Raw genomic sequence first — 18,112 nt, 5'->3', positions numbered from 1 at the left:
ATGAAGGAAATTTAGGCTTTTTTAACGACTTTCCAGGCTTTAGCTTACAAGGTTTTTGCTTCAGTCTATATACAAAAAGCGGAAGGCGGACTTCCTGTTTTGAACCTTCCCGCTTTGATGTCAAATTAAGATATTTCTTGATCCAATTTTCCGTTTCTACTCACGGGTACTTGTTTTAGATCCAATTGTCCACAGGAAAAAGTCAGCGCTCTCCGGCGATGGCTGTGCGGCTTCACTCCGTGAAAGTAGCAGTCAGTTCGCAGCACCGCGCCGCTCACCCCACTTCACTCTGGAATCCCAAAAAGGGGTTCCCCGTGAGTAAGGGGGGCGCTCCAGGTACCCTGCCGAACCCCACATTCCCAGGCTTCCTCCGCCTGGGATTTATAGCGGGTCCCCACCTTTGCCGTGGCGGGAAGACCCAGTTTCCACGGAGCTAGTTCCTCCGGTCGGAGGAACTCCGCCATTCACCGATGGCGCTGACCCGGAAGTCCTCTGTGCTGGAAGAAGTTTAAGAAACGCCCACTGACGGATTCTGCCAGCGACTGAGACAGCCACGGAGCTAGAGGCTGTCCGGTCAGAAAGGGTTCAACCAGGTAACCTAGCCAGGAGTGGCGGCAACTTACGCACGAGCAACCCCTAAACCCATTACAGCAATTAAGGAACAAATGACACAATAAATAGTTGATTAACATTATCAGACTTCACAATTTTTTCTTTCCTGGCTCTTTTCTTAGTCACCCAACAACGATCATTTTCAGGGTGAAGTACACAAGTATTTAAAGCAAATTAAGATAATGCAATTCAAAAAGAATACATTCAATAGACAACACCAAGATAACCATCATTGTAAACACAGGGCAAAAAGCTAAAAGATCATACCAAGCAGCAGGCACTACAGACCTTAAAAGTCTCCAGAAAGTAAAACAGACACATTAAAAGACCACATAACAGAGGGTTTAATAAAATCTGTGAGACTGAAGAGTTAGTTGCCTGATGCCACAAGGCAGGCAATCTCTAAATGTGAGATCATTGCTGAGGAGGACCTGTTTCCTGTTGCTACTACACAATATTCCAACTAGTAGGAAAACCTGGTGAAGAGCCCACATTGATGACCACAGGGCACGTTTAGGTGCATATGGGAAGAGTTGGTTATTCAGTCACTGTGGCTCCAAGTCATGAAAGAACTCAAATGTCAAAGTGAGCACTCTGAATCAGGCTCCGAAATGAAGTTACAAAGAAGGGTACTCTGAGTTGGATAGGATTTCACTAGAGTTTAAATTAAAAAGTTACAAGTAACATAAAATAAAAACCAGGCCCATAAGCTGTGATAGCAGAGATGCCAGGCAATCTGGAAACTACATCCCAGGCAAAAGGATCTCCAAGAAATATAGTTTTCCAAAATGCTTGAGGGGCACTTTTGAGTGTCTGAGTATTCTAGAAAACTATACTTCCCAGTCTTCCTTGATTACTTGAGCATCCTCAGAAATGCAGGAAATGGCACTCAAGATGCCAGCAAAATCTGAACTTTGGCATCCTCAGTCACTTCCTATGTTACTTCAGCATTCAGGAATGATGCACTTAGTACAATGTTTGGTTTGTACCATCTTTGGTTTACCAAGCCCAAACACCACTCTCTAGCTATGGAAGTGAATTAGTAATCCAAAAATAAGTGTGTTTACCCATTCTAATCCCATTACGGTAATTTACAGACAAACCACTGCGGTTAAAAGTTTGAGAGAGGAAAAACAACTGCTTTAGCGTTGATTTTAATTTAATAGCCTGAAACAAAAGCTGGAACTTAAGTAGAATAAAATGTTGTGATTCCTATTTTAGGAATGAATGGAGATATGGTGGATAAGTAACTGTGTCTGTATTAAGAAAGGAAGCAACGTAATGAGATGCTAAAAGGACAACTGCAAAATAAAGGCTTGGAATTATGGAGGCAACCCGAAAGTGAATGTTCAAATGAAGAATGTAGCTAGCTACCTGAAGCCACTGTTGAAATACCTCCTGTAATTGACTGGCTTCTAGAGACTAGTCAGTTTTGGAAAATGGCATAATTATCTGGCTGATCTCATAAGGGGAGATGCCATATCTTCTGAAAATAGGCATGGACAGCTCATCTGGCATGCACTCTAGCAAAAATGGTAGTGGGACCCCTTTAGGTCTCCCAGGATTGATTTGGGGGCCTGGAAAGAGAAGATGTCAGAGACTGCTACTGAGACTTTAAAATAAAATAAAATAAAATAAAATAAAATAAAATAAAATAAAATAAAATAAAATAAAATAAAATAAAATAAAATAAAATAAAATAAAATAAAATAAAATAAAATACTGGCAGATGCTCACATCCAGGAACTGGGAGCTGGCTCTTTGGTTCTCACTTGCTCACTGGAGACATTGCATACAGCTCAACAGTCCAAGTCAAAGATACTAAATAAAAATGTAGAATCCCTTTGAAATGTGAAAGAGACGGTGGTATTAGGTTTTCACGTTTAGGTTCTCAAGTTTCACATTTCAAAGAGATTCTGCATTTTTATTTAGTAACTTAGACTTGGATTGTTGAGCTGTATGCAATGTCTCCAGTGATCAATTGCGAGCCAGCTTTTAGTGCAAAATATCCTTGACTTCAGTGAAAAGTTATATTCAGAAGTTGCCCCAAACTTTCATTATTAAAAATGAGACTTCCGGGTTGGCGCCATCGCCGAATGGCGGACTCCCTCCGAGCTCCGGAGGGAGCCTGCTCGGCAGGGGCTGGGTCCTACCGCGCCGGCGATGCGGGGACCCTTAAAAACCACGGGCACGGAGTCCGTGGACATGGTGACTCGGCTTGCACCATTAGCGCCCTCCCGACTCGTGAAGGAGCCTTTTTAAAGGCTTCGGATCGGGTGCCGGGGAGCGGCGTGGTGCTTTGAGTCTTCTGCTTTCCCTGCCGAGCGCAGCCGCATGCCATTCGACGGAGAGCGCTGACTTCTTCCATTGAAAATTTGGACTATTAACAACAACCCGTGAGTAATTGGGAAACCGGGTTCAAAATTTCGGATTTGGCACGAGCGGGGGCGATTTAAAAAGGAAGTCAATCCCCCCCCCCTACTGTAAGCATTCCAAAACAAGGACTGGGTAACCAAGGTCCAAAGGGAAGTATACTCCTGATAAAAATCATTAATTTCACGATGGGAAATTATAAGAACTGTGCTGGAGGAGAAGAGTGGAGGGTGAGAAGAAAAATGCAAACCCCCCCCCCCTGGGAACCGGGGCAATTTGCGGAGCCTGGTGAAGAGAGACGGAGACTTTGACAGCTGTCAAAGTAGCTGTCAAAGCTGGAGAATATAAAGAGGACTTTGTTATGAGGACTTTGCTGGTTAATTTTGTTACAATTTGCTATAATATGGATATAAACTGTTGGAAAATAAGCAACAATTTGACTTTTGGATTAGAGGATACAAAGTTATTACAATCCCCCTAGAGGGGTTTCGGGACATTACAAGAACGGTCGTAAGTGGAAAAATACTCTGGGATTTGTACAGGACTTGTTATCTTCTGGGAAAGCTGCAAAACTGAAATAGTATTTTGTCTACAGAGGTATTTACATTAAAGGAGACAATAGAATTTTCTATTGAAGAAAGGAAGGGACTGGACGCAAGTTTTTGTTCCTGAATAACAAACCTCTGTAGAGATACCAGATTTCTGAATTAGAAAGTTTTAGCAGCTGAACAGGACAAGAAACCTGAGAAAGTGAGGAATAAGAAGAACAAAGGACTGATTACGACACGGAAAGAACAACGGGAGGAGTGGTAAAGATCAAGGAAATTAAAGGCCTTTGTTAGATTGGACACTTGAAGTTAAATATTATTAAAATTAATAAATTAAAAGAAAACCGGCAAGATGGAATCGGGGAGAAATCTGGTCATGAATTGAGACTTCCAAGCTGATAATATATAGACTGATGGACATGGGGAATTCAAACCGGGGAAGGGGGGGGGGAGATTTGGAATCCAAAGGCTGTGTAACCATTTTTTGAATTTTTCTATATCTCTTATTTTCTATTTCTTTACATAACTTACGTACGTCATTTTATTTTGATTGGACGTGTTTAAAAAAAAAGGGAATTCGTGGAAGGAACTGGGGTGGATCTTGGGGAAAATTTTTTTTTTTTCTTTTCTTGTTAATGATGTGGGACGGTGGTAAGATTTGTACAATTCAATTTGGATAGTGGGTTAAACAAATTAAGCTTCAAATTGGGAGTGAGAGCTTGTAGAACCAAATTAAGGAAAGGGGAATACAGTCGGGGGGGGGAGGGGGGGAGTCCCAGAAAGTAGGTAATGAAAGTAAGGTTTTAAATATCTTTTTTTTTCTTTTTCTTTTTTCTTTGTATTTCTATATTTTTGGAAACTTTAATAAATATGATTTAAAAAAAACAACAACAAACTTTCATTATTAAAAATGAAGAGTGACTAGAGACTACCTGCCCTGTAAAAAGTCATCAACCACCTGTTTGAAAGCTAGTCACAAAAGGCAACTGTTTTTTTTTTGGGGGGGGGAGGAGAGGTTAGTTTTTATTTTATTAAAGATTTTCTTGTTTTACAAAAGTGTTTGCAATGTCTCTCTCGTATCCCCCCCCCCCCATGTAACATTTTTACAAATCAGTTTCATTTGTTGAGACTTTGGGAAGAAAAGGGGGAAAGAGGTGGAGAGGGGGAAAGATGGGTGGGGGTGGGGTCAGGCAACGGTGTTACTATTTTACTTACTGTATGTAGGGTTTGGTGTCAGCGTTGCTTGTGTAGGTTCTTTGCTGTTCACTCCAAAACGCCCACCCACCCCACTCACACACGAAAACAAAGTTCAACACAGCCAATCACAAATGAACAACCACACCCTAGGCCAACCCCAACCTCTCTCACCACCAAAGGAACACAAATGAACAAAAGGCAACTGTTCTGCTGATGAGGCACATATTATATTTGGTATCCTCTCTACATATATATGCTACTATAGAATTCTGAAAGAGATCACCCCCCCCCATTCATGCTATTTTCTAAGTCAATATGGAGGTGCTACAGCTTGAGGCTTCTCTGAAACTGGATCTACTTGGTCCTTGGTGTAAGCAAGAGAAATTTTTTGACCTTCAGAGGCTGCCAGTGAGACTGCATTCCACAATCCTCCAACGTTCATTGTGGAGACTTGATGGATAGATTTCTCATACATCCAATTTTGTTATTACCAACTTCATGTTAAGCATGCTGATTTCATTTCCTATTAGAGGATAGCCCCTGCTAAACCAGCCTCTTCAAAGTTTAGTTTTGTATTTTGCGCATGGAGTAGTGTACAATATCAAATGATTGCAGAAGATGTCAGAAAGATAAACACTGTACCTGCAAGAGATCTTCATTTAGGACTTCTGTTTTTTCAGCCCTAAAGAGAGAGAGAAAAGAAGGAAAATGTAATTCAAGACACAGAAACCTTTGTGGGGGGGAAATGAGTTTTATCTTTAAGTTGGTTGTCTGTTTATTAAAGGTTTCATTAATGTTCTTATTTGACGGGATGTAGTTTTAAAAAAATGTATTCTACTTTGTCATAAATGGAATTGCATTTTTTATCTGTTATTGTGTAAGCTGCCTTGAGTGAATTTTAGACATAATGGTGTACTATAACCACTTAATCTTTGTTAGTGAAAACAGCATGCCTGACTACATGAGCCTTGAGTCTGATCTAGCAAGGCACTTCCTACATTCTGGAGTCATATTCCTCACCCACCAAATTAAAATTAAAATATCCCACCCTCCCAAATTCCTAAACCATTGTTCATAATTAATACATTCTGCCTTCACCACCAGGTCATTTGAATATCCCCTTTCAGCACTTTCTCCAGTACTACAGTATCCTTTTCAAGACAGGTGACCATAATGTTAAATATGGCTCATTATAGATCCATGAAACTTGCTTTAAAAGGGGGGGGGGGGGGACCAATGAGTTCCTAACACAGAAATGGCCCTTTTCAATATAACAGTACACTGATCGAACGTTTGTACTCCTTTGCCTTATGTATAATGCATTCCTCAAATGTAAATAAAACTGCCATGTGGCAAACCGCAGCTAAGTGTGGCTTTTTGTTGTACTTGTACATAAATCAGCCTAGCATCCCTGACTCGGGCATATACCTCAAGCCGTTCCCTTAACAAAGTGCTAAAACCAACATCATCCTTGTGCTACCCAATCTAAATCATAACCTTTTCAACCCATTATCCGTCAGGATGGTTTTAGCTAATATCTAATTTATAGCTAGGTAAAGGTAAAGGTACCCCTGAACGTTCGGTCCTGTCGCGGATGACTCTGGGGTTGTGCACTCATCTCGCTTTGCAGGCCGAGGGAGCCGGCGTTTGTCCGCAGACAGCTTCCGGGTCATGTGGCCAGCATGACTAAGCCGCTTCTGGCGAACCAGAGCAGCGCACGGAAACGCCGTTTACCTTCCTGCGGGAGTGGTACCTATTTATCTACTTGCACTTTGACGTGCTTTCGAATTGCTAGGTTGGCAGGAGCTGGACCGAGCAATGGGAGCTCACCCCGTCGCGGGGATTCGAACCGCCAACCTTCCGATTGGCAAGCCCTAGGCTCTGTGGTTTAGACCACAGCGCCACCCGCGTCCCTTAAATTTATAGCTACTCCCACCTTATTTCTTTTCCCTTCCTTTGGTATCTACATAATAGTTGAACCTTCATCTCTTTTTAGTAACCACCCACTCTGCTTTCTTCCCTCTTCATCTTTTTTTGTCTCTAGACCACGTATACCCATCGTACTTTCCTCCCGAACAGATCTTTCTCCTTTAGCTTTACAGCAGTTTGATCTTCATAGCGAAACCATAAAATCTAAAAGCTTCAAAACTCATATTTCACTGAAGATCCTTTACCCATCTGAAAGCTTTCTAAACACCTTATGTCAGTTCTGTCTCTAACAGCTGTGATGTGTAGGCTCCCTTTCTTCAAATAGAAGTGCTATATATTGATGTTTGCCAAATTTGCATCTATTAGATGAACTTTCTACCCCCTTCCTCCTCCCACTGCCTCAACCAATTGGTTACATTAGCCACTATTACCCCAGGATAAGAGCCAATTATTAGTACTTCAAAAAAAGATGCATGATTCTGATACATCACATAGCAAAGGATTGCTCTATTTACTGTACTTTTCTGTGTATAAGACGAGGTTTTTTTAAAATTAAAATAGGACGTTTAAAATTTGGGGTTGTATTATACACGGATAGTACATGGGGGGACGTGGGATTGGTTGCTTCCATGAGCAGGAGATTGTCAGCGGCTATCGGGCATGTTATTGGTGGCTGTGGCAATGGCTGTTTTTGATTGTGTGTCTCTGCGTCAATTGGGCAAGCAATGATTGGTGTCTGCCGGTGAGGGGACAGACAATCGGTGTGACGCGTGCGAGTGGCAGCGTAGGACAGTCAGGTGAACGATTTTCAACAATCCCCCCTAAAAAAAGCTCAACAACTCCGGGCAATCTCCCCCCATTTTCTTAATTTGGAGTCCCCCCAAATAGGGGGTGTCTTATACACAGGGTCGTGTTATACACGGAAAAGTACGGTACTTGGCAGGGGTTGGGGGGCAGAGTGCAGAGATTTAATGAATCAGAAAATTTCTAGACCCCTGAATTTCACCAACAAGGCATGCTTCTGCAGAAATTCAGAGGGTGAAATGAGGAGACTGTAAACCAAATACATTGTACTCAAGGTAAAGCGAGGTGACGGAACGTGAAAATTCCATGAAGCATTTTATCTGCGATGGCTCATTCATATATGCAAGCCAAGATTTGAGGTTGCAGTCATCAAGCAACAAATGTGTGTGTGAATCAAGTCAGAGCCCAGGTAGCCTTTGTTAAGAGTTTTCCCAGCATCACCCTGAGTCACACAACAGAAATCCTTCTCCATCGGAAAACACGCACACACACACACACACCCACCCACCCACCCACCACACACGTTAGCACGTTACTCTAGATCAGTGATGGCCAAACTTGGCACTCCAGCTGTTTTGGGACTACAACTCCCATCACCCCTAGCTAACAGGACCAGTGGTCAGGGATGATAGGAATTGTAGTCCCAAGTCTGGTCATCACTGCTCTAGAGTCTAGGCTGTGCTTCAATCTCAGTTCCTTCTGCATAGATTCCTATTGGAAACTGTGGCTAGAAAGCTTGCCAGCAGACACAGAGTCCGTCATGCATCCCTAACAAGAACACTTATATAAAAAGAGAAACTTGATCACGTTAAATGCTGAGCGCCCGCAGCCTTGCAGCTAATAAGGCAGCTGCATGAACCCAGAACTGTTCATGCTTTGCTTCCTTGTGACTTCATGCTTAACAAGCCAACACAATTAGCATTCACAGTGATGCCCATGCAGATGGGGACCATGTTTGCGGAATGACAGCATCACCACATATTAATGTATCTCAAAAAGGTTGCATCAGCACCGGCTGTTCAGAGATAGGGTGGGCTGCCTAAGCAGGCAGAACAGAGGAAGGGGTTGCAGTTCACGTAACGCACATGCACACATCTCTCTGACTGGACTTCACTGATTACAGTCGCCGCCGCCAACCATATATGCATGTGTGTGAGCATGTGCATGCACACACAGACAATAACATTTCACGTATCAGATGTAGCGGAATGTAGTCTGTGAAATATTATGCCATAATAAATGGGTTAGTCTTTAAGGTGTCACAAGGATCTGTTGTTTTTGCTCCCCCCCACTAATGTGAATGTCTCCCATCCCACAACTGAAACTAGTGAAAGAGTTACCAGTATGAAATGAAGGTGCTAATAAGGTCATGTGGAACATAGCTGACACTGTGCCAAGCAATAAAATTTGTTTGTGAAATTGATCTGCAATGCAATACAGTTAGCAAGATAAATGACTCTCCCAGAAGGTAACAGTGTAAGCATGGCATCTTCCCTCCTCCAGATCTTGACACACCCAGGTCTTACATGCTGATACTGTATTGTGAGGCAGAATGTCTAGACAAGTAGCTTGCTGTATCAATAAAATCATAGAATTGGAAGGGTCCTCTAGTCCAACCCCCTGCAATGCAGGAATCTCAGCTAAAGAATCCATGACAGATGGCCATCCAACCTCTGCTTAAAAACTTCCAAGGAGGGAGAGTCCACCACCTCTTGTGGGAGTCTGTTCCACTGCTGAACAGCTCTTCCTGTCAGAAAGTTTTTCCAAATGTTTAGTCGGAATCTCCTTTCTTGCAACTTGAAGCCATTGGCCGTTGAGTCCTAACCTCCAGAGCAGGAGAAAACAAGCATGATTCCTCTTCCATGTGACAGTTCTTGAGATATTTGAAGACAGCTATCATAGCTTCTTCTCCTTTTTTCCAGGCTAAACATACCCAGCTCCCTCAACTTTTCCTGATAAAGTTTAGTTTCCAGACCCTTGAGCATCTTGGTTGTCCTCCTCTGCACACGTTCCAGTTTGTCAACATCCTTCTTAAATGGTGGTGCCCAGAATTTGACACAGCATTCCAGGAGTGGCCTGACCAAGGCAGAATAGAGTGGTACTCTTACTTCCCTTGATCTGGACACCATACTTCTGTTGCTGCAGCCTAGAATAGCATTAGCTTTTTTTTGCTGCTGCATCACACTGTTGACTTATGTTAAACTTTGGTCCACTAAGACCACTAGATCCTTTTCACATGTACTGCTAGTAAGCCAAGTGCCCCCCATCTTGTAGTTGTGGACCTTGTTCTTCCTGCCTAAGTGTAGAACCTTACATTTGTCCCTATTGAAATTCATTTTGTTAGTTTGGGCCCAGCTCTCCAATCTGTTAAGACCATTTTAAATCCCAATTAGGTCTTTTGCGGCATTAGCTACCCCTCCCAGATTAGTGTCATCTGCAAATTGGAGAAGCATCCCCTCAATTCCTCCATCCATGTCGCTTATAAATTATGGTTTTGCCCTCACTATGCAGATTTTTTTTTTTATAATTTATTAACACGACTACAGAGTCACTGCGACTTCAGCATGTCACCATTACCTTGGCACTCAGTCCGCTGATAACTTATTAAGAAGAATGCACAACATTATGTTTATTCTGCCTATACACTGTCACTATCAGAATGCTTTTCCCTCTAAGATGACCTGTGCGGTCAGAGTGTCCTCTTGCAATGATATGCCTCAGCAGAGTTTTAGTTAGCCTGCTCTTAAAAGATGACTCAAGTACAGACAACAAATGTTCCATTTGCCATCTTACAGCAACCAGGCAAGCTGTTAACTGTGTGCTGGATCAGCTGAGGTTTCTGAATGATTTTCTAAAGCAGCCCCACACACCATGCATCGCAGTAACCTGAATAAAGGTGGTTGGTTCCATTGGCAAGGAGCCAACCTAAACTAGTGAAAAGCACTTCATGCCACAGATGCTACCAGGACAGCCAAAGTGAGACCTGGATTTAAAATCATCCTGCAAGCTGCAAGGGGTGTTCCAGCCCACTCAGAACTCTTTGAATATCTGCCCTTATGAGAGTTGGACCACCCGCAAACAGTGCCTCAGTCATATCTGAATTGCTTTTCAGCTTATTAGCTTTCAACCAGCTCAATACCAACTCAGGACATCGGTTTAAAACTTCTGCCAGCAGCACTCACAATTTAGAGAAAAAGGAGAATTATGCGAAGGGTACTTAAGAGTTGGGGGTCATCAGCACATTAATGACACTCTGTCCCAAATCCCCCTAAAACTCCCCCCAATGATTTCATATCAATGATGAGCCACATTACCATCATCATCATCATTATAATCATTATTTATACCTCACCTCCCACCACCACCTGACACCTCATGCAAAGCAGTTAGTTCCAAAAGCCTCTTGGACAACTAAGTCTTATGTTGGTGATGCACTGAGATTTCAGGAAAATGTGAACTGGGATAGAATAACTCCACCAGGTCATGGTAATGTGAACCAAGCCAGAGTCATCAGCCAGGATTTCCTGAACTTGTATGAAAACAAAAGCTCTTCAAGCCCTGCTGGCTTGTTGACAGAGCAACTAAGTTTACCCTCGATGGGAGAAGGAGGAATAGCTCACACTTCTTTAGATCCCTTTCCATTCCCTCATGGAAGGGGCTCTGTGCTAAGCAATGCATGCAGCAATTTAAAGCATGCAGAAGATGCACCTGTGGCCAGCCAAATTGCCACTAATACACAAGACTGCTGCCGAGGATGGTATTACAAAAGACCACTCTCCCTACTCTGTGGCTTTTATCTTTCTAATCACAGATCACATACAACACAGAAGCACCACTAAGTACCTCTTAAATGTGCCACAAGCTTTTCACTAAGCTTCTGAAGTACTTACACTTTCTGTGTTGCCTTTTAGACAAATGAGCAGAAGCCAAAGCCTTGTAACTTCTAGCTCTGATGTAAGGAAACTTCTGTTATACTCTGAAGATAGCATAGGTAAATCAGGGGTGCCTAACCTATGAGTCACATCTGCCCCCAATAGGTTTTTTGTGTCCCCCTTTGTGTTCCCCAATTTTCCAATTCTTAATTTTCAAGTATTATGTGAACTGTTCCTATCAACTTTCTGCTATGATACTATGATGCCACCACATCATGATCACAGTTTGGTGGTCCCCAAGACCCCTGCAACATCTGCATTAAAAAAATGGCCTAGCTGAACAACTAAAAGTCACAGCTTGGGCTAACCCTCTAACCTTCCAATAGAGTTGTACATGCAGGAGACTGCAAGAAGCAGGGGGCAGGTAGGGAAGAAGGGAGAGATGCAGCCTCAGGGAATGTAGCAATGGTGCAGAATAAGTCTCTGTAGGAAGAGCCATATAGTAATGCACAGAGGAACTTATTTCCTAGCACGTAAGTAGGGGGCAGATTTACAGGGCTATGAGGACCTAAGAACACAAGAAGAGTCCTCCTGGATCAGGCCAAATGTCCATTTAGCCCAGCATCCCACTCTCACGGTGGACAACCACTGCCTTTGGGAAACCCACAAGCAGGATCTTCACTTATAATTCCCAGCAACTGGCATTCAGAGGCATGCAGACTTGGATAGTGGTGGTAGAACATAGCCATTGTGGCTAGCAGCCATTGATCACCTCATCCTAAATAAGGCCAAAGATTCCCATCTCTCCATGAGCTGTTACTGCACTGGGCATTCATTACTGCTGCTTAGCACTCATAAGAATTACTAGAGCAAGTAGCAAGCTCTATACACCTCAGTTCAAAAACACAGTACTTCTCACAAATTAAAAATGCTGAAATGTTGCAAGGATGAGAACAGGAGCAGAAGGCATGTCGCCGAGCATGTGTTTAGCCTAAAAAAACACAAATGGCACAAGGATGCAGTGCAGGAATGCCAGCTGTATTTGAAATGAAGATCTACTTGGATGGAGGGAAGGAGAAGAAGAAATAGGCCCAATCATCCAAAGAGTGAATATGGGTTAAATATCAGGAAAAAGCAAGTGATAAGCAACAAGGAGCTTTGGAGTGTGATTCACTGAAGGATTTAAAGAAAGATCTTTATAGGCATGTGCTGTAGGTGCTTTAAGTATTTATGTGATTCTGCCCTGGAGAATAAATGTGCATGAGTAAGGCTGATGGGAATTAGATCAAACTATGCAGTGTTACTGCTGCTATTATGCCTAGAAACCTCTGAAAGGGTTCAAAATAATCCATTCCCCATCCACTCTCATGAACCATTCATATTACTAAGAAAGCTATTACAATCAACACTATGGTTATATATCTCTGAGGCAGTTCTAAAGGATTATACTCGCTATCTCAGATGAAACAATTAACAAAAATGTGAGGAGAAGGGGAACTTTTAAGGCATTTCTTCCAGCAGGAAGTGAGGACTGTGAGAGGATGCAAGTTTGTATGGAAGAAAGCTTCTCGCTTGATTGGATGGTCAGTCTTTTAGATGACAAACCCCACAGAGCAACTGCTTAACACAGGATAAAAGCTACCAAAAGGAGCAATTAAAGAAGCCTCCACAGCTCAGCTACAGCACGCCAACCGATTCTCAGATCTTCCAAACACAGGTGACACTTGACAAGAAAATAAGAACCTCACTGATCAGACCAAAAAGTTTCATCGAGTCCAGCATCCTATTTTCCAAAGCAGCCAGCCAGATGCCCACAAGCTGGACATAAAAAGCAGTAGCTGCCTTCCTCCCACTGCTGCTCCCCCAGCAACTGAAATGCAGAGCATAACAACTGCCTCTGGACCTGGAGGGAGCACCTGGGAGACTCCTAGAGAGACTCTCCATAATGACATTGCAGTTCGTTCATCAAGAGCCAAGTTAAAGGTTCCCCATTCAGCTGCTCCCAAATGTCACACTTTAAAATTTAGCAAGAAGGCGGCAAAACTAGAACCCAACAAACAATGACCACCACCACCACCAACCATACAACAAAGTAATTGTGCCCTTTTGCATATAGCTCTCCCTGGTTTTTCAAGAGGACCCACCATTCATTGTGACATAGCTCATAAACCTGCATACCATGAGTTGAGCAGAATGTATAATGCTGGGCTGGGCTGGGCTGCCCCTGAATCAGAAGGAAGCTGCTAAATAGACATGTTCCATGAGAACTTCTCTTATATTTCTTTAATTTATTGGGCCTGCAACCTTTTCCAGCTGGTTTCTCAGGAAATATAGCCTTTCAGGTCTGGACAAAAAGGCGGTGATATTCTTTATTTATTTACAGTTTGTGCCTTGTAGAGCACAATGAGGTTTATGAGCCAGCAAGCCAAATAAAAGGAGCAGAAGACTTTGGAGAGCGATCTGCAGCAGCTGCTGCACAGCAATTCCCCCTTTCATAAAAGGCAGTGGAGGAATAAAACCAGCCAGTATGAACCAACATCATTCCTTGCATGAGCGAATATCCCACTTCATGCCTCCTCTCACTCTCTCGGTTACTCCTTTCCGCATACAACGTGCCCAAAGTAATGGCGATTCCCACACCAAGTTGCCTGCACTGTTACATCATTTGTGGATGCCCTCTTCCTCTACATTCATTTGTTGGGTTGATCTTTTACCGCAGCTGCACTTACGCCTTGGAACTCCCTGCTTATTGACATTAAGGCAGATATCTGGATACCTCATGTGCTCCACTTAAGAGTTCTCTGCAGTAAGGAAATACAGATGTAGTAGTCACTCGAAACAGGTATGCGGAACCTGTGGCCCTCTAGGTTTTGGATTCTGGTTCTCCACCTCTGGGTTTAAAAGCTAGAGCCCTTTCCTTTTCATAATAGGGCACTCTGTAATATTATGAGCAGTATGCAGGCGGGGGGGGGGGGGGATTATGTTTTAAGCAGAATAACAAACCTTGGCTTTGCCTTGCTATCTTCAAACAAGTTCTGTCTTAATCAGAAAGCAAACACTCTAGCAATGAAGATCATCTCCCATCATTACTGAGCTGTGGTTCCCAAATTGCACATGTCAACCTGAGCAAATAAAATTGTAACTTGTTTTTCCCCCTTTTCTTTAAAGGAAGGAAGGTAGCAAGGCACCGTAGCCAAGCATTGGCAGCAATAAGAATGGAGGATGGAACAATGGTCAAATTCTGAAGCAGCTAAGGACGGCCAGCCAACGTGCTTCTGTGCAAGTTGGCTTATTTTTAACAGCATGTTCTAAGTGCCAGCTGGAAAGAAAGCGAGAAATAGGCTTAGCAAGAAGCTCCCAGACGGCTTAAGAAAATGAGCTGTTCTACATGCTCCACAAACAGGGGCAGAGAGAGAAAACAATAAAAAATGGAGGAAGAAGAGTAGCATACAGCCTCCTCCACAATGACGCTTCCACTCACTGGAAAGGTTAAAACAAACACACACACACACACTCTTCCCACTGTTTTGTGCCTTCCCTGTGGGATTACTGAATATATCTTTGCCCCATAAATATTGAAGAGCTTATCTGTTTCCTCCTGGGATTGGCTGCTTCTAACAACCTCTTATGGTACCAGACATAATCAGAACAGTTGCTTGGAAGAAAATGTTATTGAGCATAATACAACTGACGTGAAAGCAAGTTCAGCATGGCTCTGGTACACTTGCCACAATTCAGAAGCCATAGATGAGTTAGCGTTGTGGAAATTGGGATGTCTTTCTTTCTACCTATGTAGATTATTATTATTTTTGAGTCCCCACTGGCACATCTTTGATGTCATTTTCACTCTTCACAGTTAGTCCTTGAGGAATTTACAGCACAGCACTACATCAGACAGCTATTTCAGACCAAAACAATTTTCACCAGAGGCTGTTGAATGCTGCTCTATAGTTTAGTACAGTGAAAGCATACTCAATGTCCCTCATTCTAGCACCCTATTCATTCTCCCAACCAGTGAAGTGGACTTTCTCCCAAGTCTTGAGAGCGACTTACGCCTTTTGTGCCATCCTCACAATGAAGTATTTGAGGACAGCCTTTATTATGGTCTCAAGCAATGATCCTGCCAAGATCACACTTGGACCAGTCCCTGAGTGACTTTTTAGACGTGAAAAGGCTAATCAGGTTGCTTAATCCATGGTAGTGGCTATCATCCCAACACATTTTTCTATCCAAGAAGGTAGAGATAAATGGTAACAGCAAATGAGGAATACCAGGAATGCACTATTTCCTTATTTTTAAGACCAAGGTTTTCCAATATCACCAAGGGCTTCTGCTCATACATTGGGGCTTTTGTCCTTCTTTTTCCTCGCCCATGCTCCCACAATTGGCTTGGTTGGGCATCAGGAGAACTTTCAGAACAGCACAAAGGAAAGGGGGTTGTTCTGTCTGCCAAGCTGAAAGGTTTATGTAGATGGAATGCTTGAAATATCACAAAATTGAATTCTGCTCAATGTTCCATGTAAAGCAAGAACTTCAGAAAAATCCCTGCCATGCAAATAAAGAGCTTAAAAAAAGAAACACAAAACAGAACATGAAATCAGAAAAACAAGTAACAAAAATAGCATAGAACTTTACCTACAAAGCCTGACTTAGCCAGAAATGACAAAATGATATGCTAAAGTATGATAAAGGTAGTGCTGCATTACAAGGTTCCTTAAATAAAGAATTACCACTCTGCTGCAGGTAGGTGTTCTTCTCCAAGAACAAAATAAGCATCTCTCCCACACACGGCATCTGGCAAGCTGGATTCCTCCCCAAAATTGCTGCTCTCCCATGAACAAGCCACACCCATCTTTACAAACTCCTAGTTTGAGGTATAGCTGGTGATCTCACAAAAACTGGTGGGTTTGAAACAATCCCAAAACTGTTGGAAATTGGACAAATGATCTGAACCCAACTGGAGGCTGACAAAAAGTGACAGATTTCCCCTGCCCATAGTGTACCAGAAGGCATTCCGTTTAAAAGAATCTCAGTCAAATATCAAGTTGTCAATGGTCCCACATATACCAGGAATGTGCATTTCAGTCTGCAAGGTGAATGTTTGACTTCAGCAGGTTTTGCATGATCAAAGCACAACCATTTTATTTAATGAAGGCTAATGTTTGACTTTAGCAGGTTTTGCATGATCAAAGCACAACCATTTTATTTAATGAAGAACAGCACAACACAAAGCACACACTGTTGCACAGAGTCGACAGGTTACTGAATTATCCATTCTCAAACTTTTCCAGCATCCAAATACTAGAGACTGATAAACACCCATTGGAAAGCTATTGAATGACGAGAGGAATCCACACCCAACCAGTTAAGTTTCTGTAAATTCTGCATTTGTGTATACATCAGCTGAATGAAAACATGGAAGTACAGTTGGATGCTGCAGTGTGGTGGGTAGAAGTGGGGAGAAGAGAAAATGGGGATTAAATAAAAAGTTGGCTGCATAATGTCATGACCATGGAGTCCAACAGTGACCAGAAAACAAAGTCTGTAGCTATAGTGTCATTGAGAAATTGAGTCAGGCAGGCTTCTGGCTCTGAGCTTGATGCTGGTGAGCAGGGTACCATTGAACCAGTTTGGCAGACAGGAGTCCAACGAACCTGATGCCACAGCACAATGGCCCATAGAACCAAAGCTCCATGAGTGCCTTCCTGCAGGCTTAAGGAACTGAATGCATCTCACGTTATCTTACTAGCTCAATGGTATGGGTAGTGTATGCTGGAGAAGTAACCATCTTCAGGCCTGAGGGTTAATACTCTTAAAAGACTCTAGTTCTCCAAAGGGAGGAAGAACATAGGAGAGTGTCAGATTGGGAAAATTGTCTCAAAAACTCTCGGTTCTCTTTCAATCGTTATCAGTGCAAGTTGCTCACTCGGAGCTCTCCATGGTGCTGAGACAACTGACCTGACTTGCTCCATGGGCTTCTCCGAAGGACCAGAACAGAACAGATAACTCACCCAAAGGAATCACCACTTGTAGATACTAGGAATCAGCCTCAGCTTGGGAGCAGCCACAGGGCATCCAGATTCCATGGCACACATCAATTAAAAAGGATTGGCTAAAACCTTCAGAGATGCGTGTGCATCCGTAATATACTGTTGGCAAATAGTAAAGGGTTTGCTGTATCAACTTCCTGGTTCTCCTCTAATGGAACCAGTTACTTAGCATTAAGAAGGAAATGAGGATAAGAAAACATTGATGCTGCATCTTTATGGCTTCGATGAGTGTGTACCAGCAATCTGCTCTCCTCACCCTAAGCCAGACTGTGTGGGCAAAAACATCTGCTGAAGAACAGAACATGACAGACATGGAGAGCACAGGGATTTCTAGTAGCAGAAAATAATGGTGCTCCCAGGAGGAAGGGGTGGGGAGGAGCTGAGAATGAAGGGAACTATCCTGTCCTCCACCCCAATACTAACAAGCTCAAGCAAAGCCAGGTTTCATGGAATGCCATGGCTGGTCTCAGGAATGGACTTTATGGAAAGGGACAAAGGGAATAATAGTTCCGGCAAGGTAAAAGGAAATGAAATATCTCAACACTCATCTCAAAAAATAAGCGGAAGGTCTGCAATCTCTCAAATAATTGCTGCACATTACATACCTCTTGGTTTTGCAATCACAGTCAGAATTGCGCACAAGCATAATTTCCGTAAGTCAGTCACTTCAGGTGCAGGGATGAGAGAGAGGGATAGAGAGAAAGAGAGGTGGGGGGAGCTGCCAAAT

General features: G+C 42.9%; 1 protein-coding gene across 9 annotated transcripts in view; it reads right to left on the bottom strand.

The window, feature by feature from the left end:
* The window catches only part of ARHGAP44 (Rho GTPase activating protein 44), a 101,010-nt gene that overhangs the window by 41,838 nt on the left and 41,060 nt on the right, over positions 1-18,112 (bottom strand). For all 9 annotated transcript variants that reach the window (XM_080993659.1, XM_080993660.1, XM_080993657.1 and 6 more), the window contains exon 2: positions 5,373-5,412. In XM_080993659.1, the coding sequence (XP_080849785.1) occupies positions 5,373-5,412 (40 nt within the window). The remainder of the gene's footprint in view (positions 1-5,372; positions 5,413-18,112) is intronic.

The sequence above is a fragment of the Podarcis pityusensis genome (assembly GCF_964106645.2).
Source record: "Podarcis pityusensis genome assembly, chromosome: 2".
Taxonomy (NCBI): Eukaryota; Metazoa; Chordata; class Lepidosauria; order Squamata; family Lacertidae; genus Podarcis; species Podarcis pityusensis.
This window is presented reverse-complemented; position numbering and strand designations above follow the sequence as displayed.